Here is a 12,150-nt window from a genome sequence, read left to right as displayed (position 1 = left end):
CGAAAAGAGCAAAAGGTGATGCCACGAAAATGGAGAGAAATTGCAGGGTACGTAACTGTAGCCGCAATATTATGTTCATGTTCAAACGTTATACTTCTAGATGAATGCTGATTATGTTCACTTCATTTGTCCAAGTTGCTGACCAGAAACCAAAAGGTTTAGCCGTGTGGAAATGGTAGGACCGCAATGTGACTTTTCCAATACCTTTCTATAAAAAATTTGTGTCTAAGGGGACTTAAACTTTATGATCATGAACATATTACGTAACTTTTATTAACGAGAGTCCAATTCTTATGGGGGAAGATATAAAAATAATGAGACCAGCAATATGATACCGGTCAATACTAATTAATGAGCCATAACAGGACAATCTCATTGGATACAGCTCCTACATAATTGTCAAGAGTTTAAATATGTTCCCAACTTCAAAACATAGAATCTTTAATTATATACCTTAATTTCTATGATATGCATGTCATATGATTATTTTCCAGATACTTACAAATGATGTATGATCTCGAGTAACAAGTAATTAACTAGCCAGGCCAATATGTATAAGTTAGTCCGTTAATAACGACTGTTGTATATTTACGATAATGCAGTAAAAGTAACATAAGTAAAAATAGGATGAAAGTGGAGTTAAGGTTCACAAGTCAGAGCTCAAAGAAACGAATTCAAACTGAAGATGATGCAAAACCCTAATAATATCATAGAGATGTAGTCGGGTCTCTGCCATCTGAAAACGTACGTAAGTGTTCAAATTTGGCTCTTGAAGATTGGTGATTTGGTTTGCTAATAAGAAGGAAAGATTGAGAAATAATCTGCACTCGCGGCAGACCGGTGACCTAATCACTAATAGGATTTGGCCAAAGCATTTCTTTGATTTGGATTCCTACTGCTGCCAACGGAGGAAAGTATAATTTTATATACGTACGTGATTTGAACTCCAGGATAAATGCCTGTGTGAGTAAGTACATATTAATTCTAATGTGATTCCTATATTGTTTGGTTAGAGTATACTGTGGATTTGATCTCCAAATTATTAAGGAAAACCTTCAACTATTTTTGACAGCCATCACAACTTCAGCTTCTTTCACGTCACAAATCGCATCCCTCTCAAGACGCATGGTCTCAATAGTTAGGATTAGAGTCTTCTACATAGTGGCAAAGAGGGAAACTCTTCTGTCATCAGCATAGCGCTTTGAGAAAACACTCAGGCCCATTGCTTTCACAACACTTTCAGCAAACTTTGGCGCAAGCATTCGGATCCGTGAGCAAGTCAGCACTGAGCAGCGAGCATATCTCAGAAAATTCTTCGGGCGCAGACTCTTTGGATTCCTCACAACTACCCTATTGAGCAATTTCCTCTTTCTCAGCAGGCAGTATAAACCAAAGACCGCCAACATTTATGTAGGTCCCACAAACTACAAACAAAGGAACCGGATCCTTGTAAATTGAGCCTCCTAACCAAGGGATCCGTACCATTGAAATTTAATCTAACGGGAAGAATTATTATAACTTTTAGAGGGGGCTCTGTTTGTAGCCGTTGGATCAAACTTCAACGGCCCGGATCCTTTGGTCAGGAGGCTTAGTTTCAAAGGGTCCGGAGTGGATCCGGTTCCACAAACAAATACACACCGTCCAATAATAACCTGCCCATGTGTCACCAACTTCATCCACAGGTTTCCACTATGGAACTAGATCCCCTTCATACCCAAATAAACTGAGCCTAAGGATCAAAGGATCTAGACCGTTGAAATTTGATCTAACGGCTACAATTATTATAACTTTTAGAAGGGCCCCCTGTTTGTAACCGTTGGATCAAATTTCAACGACTTAGATCCTTTGCTCATGAGGCTCAGTTTATTTGGGTCCGAAGAGAATCCGGTTCCCTCCTCGATATCTTGTGGTCCAATCACAACCAGCCACGCCAGAGCTTCACAAACACCATCCTCCTCTTCAAAACAACCACGCACCGTAGTTAATAACCCGGGTCTATATGACCTACGTGTCCACGTATCTGCCGTCGATGTTAGCGTATCAGTAGACTTCGGACCGTTGGTTCCGCTTACTTAATAATTTCTAGACACCGTATTTCTCGCATTTACGTTGTCACTTGTAAAGCTTCGAACTTTTTCTTTACCAAAAAAAGTCTCGAACTTTCTTAAACTCTTATCCCTGAGATTCTTCGAAATTCTTGTCATCGGATCAGTCGAGCATTGTTTTATGCAAAAGAGGTATGATTCTCTGGAACTCAGCTCTCGATAGCAGTTGGAATGCGTTTGTTTCCCGAGAAAATTATATATGTAAAGAATTCTGCTTCATGATCAGTAATGTTCTGAATTTTTAGTTGTCTAATTTTCCCTTTTTTTTTTCCATTGCGAGAATTATTTTATTGCTCTACTGATAATTTACACGCTTCTTAGTTCTTAATTTCCAATTTTCTATGAATTTTGGAGGGTGTTAAATATTAATCATACAGAATCAATAGGGTTTAAGAGTTGAGATTGGTGAAGACAATTAGACTAATTTAGTTCAGTATGTAGTTTTATTTTTATCATAACTTATAAGCTTCAGAAATAGAGACATTGGAAATGGCGTAAGTGCATGTGGTCACATTGGATAGAGCGCAAGTGCTTCTTTTATGCACATGAGTTAGAATTTTCCTTTTGCACTATAGATCAACTTAAAGAAGAGTATCGCTTGTATAAAAGAAATGGAGAGATCAGAATTGGAAATTAAGAACTTGAGATAATTTTGCATATTTGTATATTTTGAAATAAATATTTATGTGCGATTGTACTAGACGGGGAAGGGCTAAAATATGGCTACATTTCTTTATATGTGGTTGCAGAGTTTGTGCACAAATAAAGCTGTCAACCTCATCGGTTCGACTATTTCTGAGGCAACTTGGCATGGGAGTCGTGACAGTTTCAACCTCCGCGGCATGGACTCCGTTAAGATTGAGCACACAAAATCGACAAGTCAGAGATCTACATTCAGAAAGCCGTTGACAGTTGCATTTGAAACAGATGAATCCAATAAGACGGCATTGGTTGCAACCCAGGTAAAAATACCTTTGCCTATAGAAACACGAAAGTAGCACCAAAAGAGGCCAGGGAAAGCTAGAAAACTCGCGAAAAGTGTGAAACCTACCGCTACTGATGAAGCTGCTCCGTGTACTACTTTGGAAGTGGATTACAATGAAACAGCTGCCAAGCTAAAAAACTTGTACAAGCGTAGCCCCGAGATTGGAGCTGATTCGGATGTGGAGGTTGCAGACGGCTTGATGAGGAGGGATCGGAAAAGGAGGAAGGAAATGAGCGAAGGTGATCATGAGAAAGAAGAGAAGAGAACAAGTGGTAATGTGGTTAGGAGCAAGACAAAGAATGCTAAAAGATTGAATCTTGATAAAGGGGTTGCATTGAAATGGAATAAGGATGAGAGAGTGGTTGCTTTAGTAGTTTGAAAGAGGAAAGATCAAAAGAACGAAAACGAGAAGATTGAGGCGCTGGTTAGGGAGTATTCGGCTTCAACTGATCTGGTCAGTTTGGAATGGAAAAAGATGAAGATTCCTCCGGTTCTAACTTCTTCAGAGCATGCTTGGTTGTTCAAGCTAATGCAACCTATGAAGGTAAGCCTTCTCAGATTTCCGTTTTCTGGCTGTAGTCTTGAAAATTGTCTTGTGTGTTGCGGAATTGTTCCCTTGTTGTGTTGTGTGGGATGTATTTTGCTGTTAAATAATTACATTTCATGATCCAGGGTCTTCATGAAGTGAGAGAGCAATTACAAAAAGATTTGGGGACAGAACCAACTAACGGCAAATTGGCTGAGGCGACAACTATGAGTGTGGTTCAAGTGAAAAAACATTTCGAAGTTGTTCAAGCTGCACGAAACAAGCTCATCAAGGCAAGCATTGTCTGGCTTCAGCCTTCAACACTGATTATATTAGTTTTAAATGTGAAGCAGAGAAACTAACTGGTAATGCTGATATTTCTTTCAGCACAATCTCCGACTCGTGTTATTTATTATTAATAAATATTTTCAAGACTTTGCGAACGGTCCAAAATTTCAAGCCCACTGCCAGGCAGGAGGGAGGGGGCTTATTACGGCAATTGATCGCTTTGAACCAAAAAAGAGTTTTCAGATTTCGACATATGCTCTGCCAGGCAGGATTCATGCCATCATACGTTCCATGACAGTCTCAAGCTTTACTCGTGTTTCATTTGGCCTTGAGTCGGTACGCATTTTTTGTACCTAAGCTAGGTCAGGGCTATAATTTTTCAGGATAGTATAATCATTGACATGAATCCTTTGACAACAATAGTACATAAGCATGGAAATTGGCGGTCTTAGCTCACAGAGATGAGGGTCCTAGACTTTGGCTATAATGTTGGACTTAATAAGTTTTTGTGATGGAAGAGGAAATGAATGGCAGCGTTATCTTTCTAGGAACTTTACTTTCTTAAGTGAATGGCAGTGTCGTAGAATGCAAGTTGCAAGTGATGAAAACTTATGCAGGTTAGGGCGGAAATCCAAAAGGCCAAGCGAGCGATGGTGTTTTTGCTCAAAAGAATGCCAACTGATGAAGAGATAATTGATAAAGTCGGAATTTCCCCTGAGAGGTGTCATGAAGTAATGAGGGCCTCAAAGCCTGTTCTCTCTCTTCATTCAAGGCATGCAACCACACTAGAGGAGTATATCAACGGTATTACTGATGTTGATGGTGTTAAAGGTGATAACCGGCGGAAACCTGCTCTTCTCAGGCTTGCTATTGATGATGTGGTACTCATCCTCTCCTAAAACCTCAGATTAATACTTCACTACTTTCTCCGCTTGAAAATTGATTGCTACCTAGACATCAATAGGATTATTATAAGCTGCATTTTTTCAATTACGCTAATCCTTTCTATGCATATTCTCTCCCAGCTTGATTCCCTGAAGCTGAAAGAAAGCTTGGTGATCAGACAGAGATACGGGCTTGATGGTAAGGGTGATAGAACATTAGGAGATTGCCGGAAACTTAAATATTTCACGAGAAATGGTTCGAAAGCATGAAGTTAAGGCTCTCATGAAGCTCAAACATCCTGCTCGAGTAGATTATCTTCGCAGATACATAGTCTAAAGTAATCGACACATATGCATCTCGTCTTTGAAAGATCTTCCGCCTTCGGTTTACTACTGATTGCCATGTCAATGTTGTATACTAGTCACATTTGTACCATGGAAGAACTTTTGTAAAGGTCAGTGAAATAGAGATTGCATAACGTCTAGTAAAGAAAGTTGAGGTTCCACCATAAAACTAATTGGCAATATGGGGATAAGCTCAACCTCTTATAAGCCCATGCATGGTTCCTCCTCTCATCAATGTAGAAATCCTTCTCAACACGTCCCCTCACGTGTAGCGAATTTTCAAGCCTAACATGTGGACAACAACACAACGGGGTGACATGGAGCGTGTCTGGCCATTTGGCTTCACAAGTGGGACAACCTGCTCTGATACCATGAAGAAAGTTGAGATTCCACCATAAAACCAATTGGCAATATGAGGAGTAGCTCAACCTCTTATAAACCCATACAAGGTCTTTCCCCTTATTAATGTAAAATTCATTCTCAACCGTTCTACGGATGATATATAAAGCCCTTAGATTCCATGCACATACCTTTTGTATATACGTATGAAATGTAATATTTTCACCCTTTTGTATGATGAAATGTGCAATTATTTTATTCCGATTTACGCATAAGTATTACAAGAACTGTGTGTTGTTATCTCACCCCGCCGCCGCGGCAACTTGAAATTTACCTTGCCATATATTTACCTTTTCTTTTCCCTCATTACAGTTTATCTAAAGAGAGAGAGAACTGCAAGAACTGATTTACTACACAATAATAGATAGGCACAGAAAACAATCGAAAAGGGAGACTACTACTTAAATCCATTAAACATTTGACGACGATCAATATTAGAGCCCATGTCTCATGATCCAGAACCTCTCTAGTACTTCTGCTTTTCGACCTGGAATCCGCCCAGCTATTAAATCCCACCTGAAACCAAGTAAAAAGAAGAAGAAAAATTTCTGATCATTCTTATACCAAAACACGGTGATGCAAATACCGCAAGACAATATTTACTATTATTCATGTAAGACCCTGATTTTGCAGTCTGCTTGGAATTGCTTCTGGAAATACTAAAAGCGCTTTACGCCTACCAAAACACTTTTAACTAGTTTGACAATAAAACTTGAAAATGCTTCTAGATCATAGATCGAAGTCCATTCTGTCAACCATAAGCGCTTCCACTTCCTATAGAAGCACTTACGTTTTTTAGTAAAAAAAAAAAAAAAAAAAAAAAAAGAAACTAATGAAAAATGATTGAATACTCTGAATTTTAACCAAAATGATAAAAATATGTTGTAAGTGAATAGTATTAGAAATGACTTTTTAGAGTAAAAATGCTCTTAACGTTAAAAGTGAACAATACTATAAGTATTTTGTTTAAACTCCCAAAAAAAATTAGTTCTTTCTAATATTTTAACTAAAATACTTATAAGCAGAAGTGCTTTCGAAAGAAGGGGTTTGAGGATCCTGTATATATGGATTCAAAGCCAAATTTGACTGTTGGACAAGGGAAATATCTAGGGTACAGCCGTGGAGGCAGTTGTGATTTTCAGAGTACAATAATCTTTAGGAGCAGCAATTTTTACAGACCAGACAGTAGAAAAGACAAAGTTTACAACTTCAGAGTGCGAGTACCAGACGTCTATTCTTTGTTTTCTCACTCGTTAAAGAAAAAGACACTACTTTCTCAGATGGTGTGTGTTTGTTTGGAATTGAATAATCACATGGCTTTGTGTTGTAGACTTTTATAGGAATCCGGATCCTCCGAACCATCGTCGGATTCTCTTTGTGAGGATCCAGGAATCCGTCAATCATATCAGTTTATCGTATATCGCGTGGTCAGATATTATTTTAAATATTTTTATTTAAAATTAAATACAAACAATACTTAACAAAAACTGATCGTACAATATACGATAAACGAATATGATTTACCGATCCCCATGATCCTCACCAAAAGGATCCGGAGAGGATCCGGTTTTAGTAGTGGATACAAAGTGCATTTTGTTTCTTACTAGTATTTTTACAGTTAACCAGCTTTCAGGCTTTTGCTGTGAGAGGGTTAGAGATAAAATAGAAAAGGAAAATTTTGGGTGGGAAAGGCTACTATTACCATGTATTTATTAAATATTCAAACACACACGTTCATTCTTATTTTAATTATTCGAGCAATGCTCTATTTGGTGACACTACGCTTCTATTTGCAGGACTTCAATTCATCTTTCGATTCTTGCGACTAATAAAATAAGTCTATGTACTAATCTGAATCATAAACGAATTATTTTATAAAAACAAATATAAGGAATTAAACACTTAAACTATGTTCTAGACATTTAAAACATTTATATTAGTATTACTAGGTGCAAAATTAAATAGAAAAACATATGGATTTTGATTTGTAAAAAAACAACATACCTGGGTCCAACAAGCCTATACATTCTATATATGAGATCTTCTTCTTGTTCAGTTATGTTTATGAATTTCCATTCATTGCTAATAACCTCTGCCCAAATAAATATAGAAAATTAAGTTTATTAAGAACTCAGACTTAACTGGTGAGTAAAAGTTAGTTGGGAAGGAATGAAATGCACACAGACCTTCAGACTGATCAGTAATGGTGATTTTGGGTCGCTTCTGGTGACATCGGTCCATGCTCTCCATTGATTCTTACACTAAAAACAAGAGAGCAAATGTTTGGGAGGAGAAGGAATGAATGAATGAAGAAGGGGAGAAATGTATTATATATATGTATAATATATATATATATATATGTATATATGTATGTATGTATATTAAAAATAGGGTTGTTTAGATATAAGCCCATACAACTCATATATCTCGGATAAAAACCCACCTATGAATCAACATCTAGTAAAAACCCAAAATTTAAATAAATTGCCATATAAGAAAACAAGTAACCTATTAATATAAGTTATTTACAATTTATGCCACAACTTTCTATAACTGTTCTCATACAAACATTATTAGCCAACCATTATGGCTCACGTTTTTAACAATTTCTTTTACCAATCTAATAATGGATTAATATAATGCATTACAATATCTCTTAACTATATAACTTTAGATAAATTATTTTGCGAACACATAAACATACATATGATAGTAAAACATAAAATAGAAGATACATTTTTTGAAAAGTTAAATTGTAGGTAAATTATATTCATACGAAAACAAAATTGTAGATACACTAGTGTTGTTAAAAAAGGTAAATCTTTTATGTAGTATTGTAGATACATTATTGTCACATTAGGTAAATTAGTTTCATATAAAATCAAAAAGTAGGTAAATTATATTCATACAAAAATAACATTGTGGATACATTATTGTTAAATAAGAACAGGTAAAATTTTATCCTAAAATTTGAACAATAAGTACATTATTTTATTGATAAATATTTTAAAAGATAGACTATTTCACTAATGTATATATATTTAAATTGAAAAATGTTGTTAAGATTAAGAAAACTTGCCAAATTAATTCCTATATCGAATTAGAAGCAAATTTTATGGAGTGAGAGAAACATGAATCAACCAAATTAATTACAAAGCGTGGAAATCTTGAATTCTCATATAACATGCAATGCATTTAGAATATTAGTACTTTTTATGTTTTTTTTAAAAATCATTAATCCTCCTTAAAATCTACATATGTTTAATTGTGCACATTAAACATGCAAAAAGGGGTATTTCAGGCATTCGAAAAATTTAAAATGTGTAAAGTCAAACATAATTAATGATTTTGCTTATGTGGAGTCTAGTTATTGGGTTTTATTTGAGTAAAAAATTTATGTCAGGTTTTATATGAAAGAAATTGAGTTTGAGGAGTTAAAGTCATATTTTCAGTTAAAAATACAAGCTTAAGCTGCCCAACAATCAACAACAACAAAGCGTGTTTACGTGAGAGTTTGTTTGTTTGTTGACTAGTAGGCCTTGTGGTTGTAGACTTGTAGTTGACATTAGAGAGTGCAGAAGGGAGGAAGAAAGAAGAAATGGCAATAGGCAAAAGCTATATCTGTTGCCTAGCTATAACTGCTTTCCCTAAAAGGTTCATTCATCTCTTAACCTTTGTTAGCATATGCATGGAAGGAATCAAACAGTACAGTATTTTCTCTCGAATCCGGATCCTCTTTGTGAGGAGCTTGGGGATTCATGAATAGTGTCCATTCATCGTATATCGTGTTATCAGTTTTTCTCAGGTATTGTTTGTATTCAATTTTAAATAATAAAATTTAAAATAATTTCTGACCGCACGATGTACGATAAACGGACAAGATACGTGGATCCCCAGGATTCTCACCTAAAGGATCCAGAGAGAATCCTTATTCTTTTCTCTCAACACTTTTTTCATCAAGTCGCTTCTCTTACCATTAGTCAAAATTATAATTTTTGTCCAAAAATTACACTTGAGGCTTATATACGTAGTTAAAATGTCATTTTATGGCCTAAAACGTTGAATTTGCTCGTGTATGTAAATTTTACGTATAACTTTTAAACTACGTTTGAAAGAAAATCGTAATTTTAACTATACATATGTATAATTAATACCTTTTTGCATTGCACTATCCGTTGACAGTAATATATATTGTCACGTGGGTGATCTGCACAATTTGACAAAATTATTTTAAGTTTTTGAGAATGAATCTAACATTGATAAGATTAGGATCTTTGTATGTGCTTATAAATAGTTAGCTACTCCCCATATTGTCAAGTAATTTTACGATAGAATCTTAACTTTCTTTATAGGTGAAACAATTTGACCAAATTTAGATAAAAAAGAGACGGATAGAAATAATTCCAGCACGCATGGGTGACAAATCTTGTTCCCTTGTTTCGGATAGGAATTTTCATGATCTGACTTGTAAGTGGGGTAGACATGCACGGTTTGATTCAATCTGATTTTCCTAATTGAAATAAAAAAAGTTAATTATAAAATATGTCGATTTAGTTTGGTTTGATTTGATTTCGGACACCATGTAAATCTAACTAAATTGAACTAGTTCAAGAACACTTGGTTTGATTCGGTTAGTTGAGAGCTCCATTTGGTCCGCTTCACCCATTTCTGATTTAAATACTCAATTGTATTTGCGTTGCACTCGTAACATAAAAGTTATTTTATGTACCAAATCATACTAATCTATGATAGTAACATTGACTCGGTAATATACCAGCCTGTATATCATCATGATAGACAATTTGAAGTCTTGGTACGGAAGGTGCGTAGCATACGTAGTAAGTACATGGTGGTCAGCATTTGAACGATTCTTCTTCTTCTTCATTATGTTGTTTCGGTCACATGCATGTATTTTATCATCTTCTTCAATAATTCATTGTCTGTCCTACTGGATAGAGGAATTATGCCTTGATACTATAGCTTGTGCAAATGAGTAATGATAGGTAAATCAAATTTTTAGACTAAATTTGTAAATTATGTGATATGTGTCGCCAATGAAAAAATTAACATGTTAATCAACATTTTAGTAATAATTCAAACATCAACCATCACATCATATAATTAATTTACAAAATTTGGTCTAAATAAATAATTTGTCTAGCATCACCCAGTACAAATATGTAAATGCAAAATACTCTGCATACATTATTACCATAGCTTGAACCAAGACAAAGAGAGAGGATCCTCACCGGATCCGCTTTGTGAGGATCCAAGGGATTCTCCAATCGCATCCGTTTATCATACATTGTGCGGTCAGTTTTTGTCAGGTACTATTTATATTCAATTTTAAATAAAAAAAATTTACAATGATTTATGACCACACAATGTACGATGTACGGATGTGATTTGAGGATCCTTGGGATCCTCACAAAGAAGATCCGGCGAGGTTCCTCATTCCAAGACAAAATGCCTTTCTATTTCAATCCTAGAACATGCGCCATTACTACTACTACTACTACTTGGTATCAAGCGAGGGGACATAGATTCACTCCAGGTCTCACTGTTCAGAGCTTCAGGATCAGGTAATTTGTACCGCTTAAATTAAATCTGTCAGTCCCCATTAACCCATTTCTCTAGCCTACCTCATCACACAAACCAAGAGTTTTGATCACTTTTTCACATAAACCAAAATTCAAATTTTCTGATCTTTAGACTCTGAACAATAAAGTTCGGTGAGGATCCAAATTCAGGTTCTAGGTTATAGCATTTGCCTCCAGTTAAAGATAAATTATCATTTATGAGTGTTTTCATTGGCATATCTCAGGAGAAAAGCTTGAGTGGAGGTGTCTCACAATGTTACGTATATTACTTTTTCCAAAAACTTGAATATTGATGTGAGAGCTGCCTTTATGGTTAGACAATTATTTCCAAATTTCTCTAATATTTAAGAATTTAGTACTAATATAGTCTTGCCAAAAAATATTTTTGTTTATTAGATTTTAGGACTTAAATAAGTTTTTTTTTTAGTTTTTAATTTGAATGGTTTTTGAAATCTTTTTAAGTTCTTATTTTTAAAATTTACCATCTTTAAGTAATTATAGCACATTTATTATTTATAAACTTACCATATGAAAATCTCCACTCATCTATAATTAATGTATTTTTTGTGTGCTCCAATTATATTAATACATAAAACAATTTATTCATAATTCAGATTCTTATAATTAAAAGAAAGTCAACAACAAAACGAAAACAATTTATATTTTAAAAAACTCATAGGTACAGAAGTATTGGTACACAAGTTTCGGTACACATATATAGGTACATAAGTTTCAATATACAAATGTACCTAAGTTTTGGTACAAATATGTAGGTACATAAGTTTTGATATGAATGTATCGGTATATAGCTATAGTATCTAAGCATAAATAGGTAAGTAGTATGCATATATATGGAATAATTTGCACACAATAGATGACAATTTATGGATTTCTTATTATGAAAATTTAATGAATTATCAATGATATATAAGATTTTGGTTGAATTGTTAATTTAGTTCCTGAATTATCATCCAAGTGAAAATTAAATCTCAAAACTATTTTTTAGAACAATCAGTCA

At 34.9% G+C, this 12,150-nt stretch overlaps 1 protein-coding gene and 1 pseudogene across 1 annotated transcript; one reads left to right on the top strand and one right to left on the bottom strand.

Moving 5' to 3' along the window:
• The first annotated feature begins 2,915 nt into the window (after positions 1-2,915).
• On the top strand, positions 2,916-5,160 carry LOC137719615 (RNA polymerase sigma factor sigE, chloroplastic/mitochondrial-like; annotated as a pseudogene).
• An 806-nt stretch (positions 5,161-5,966) lies between these two features.
• On the bottom strand, positions 5,967-7,782 carry LOC137721068 (transcription factor TRY-like). Its single transcript, XM_068460190.1, has 3 exons — positions 7,719-7,782; positions 7,537-7,624; positions 5,967-6,048 (listed from the first exon to the last, which is right to left on the bottom strand). The coding sequence occupies exons 1-3, from the start codon at positions 7,780-7,782 to the stop codon at positions 5,967-5,969; spliced, it is 234 nt and encodes a 77-aa protein (XP_068316291.1).
• Between the last annotated feature and the right edge of the window lie 4,368 nt (positions 7,783-12,150).

Source organism: Pyrus communis, chromosome 16, assembly GCF_963583255.1.
Source record: "Pyrus communis chromosome 16, drPyrComm1.1, whole genome shotgun sequence".
NCBI lineage: Eukaryota > Viridiplantae > Streptophyta > Magnoliopsida > Rosales > Rosaceae > Pyrus > Pyrus communis.
This window is presented reverse-complemented; position numbering and strand designations above follow the sequence as displayed.

What these genes read in the sequence shown, in the direction of transcription:
- LOC137721068 (XM_068460190.1), bottom strand. Translation starts at nt 7,782, where the DNA reads ATGGAGAGCATGGACCGATGTCACCAGAAGCGACCCAAAATCACCATT. An exon ending in CATTACTGATCAGTCTGAAG is followed by an intron (nt 7,625 to 7,718) that starts GTCTGTGTGCAT and finishes TTATTTGGGCAG; the next exon opens with AGGTTATTAGCAATGAATGG. An exon ending in TATAGGCTTGTTGGACCCAG is followed by an intron (nt 6,049 to 7,536) that starts GTATGTTGTTTT and finishes ACTTGGTTTCAG; the next exon opens with GTGGGATTTAATAGCTGGGC.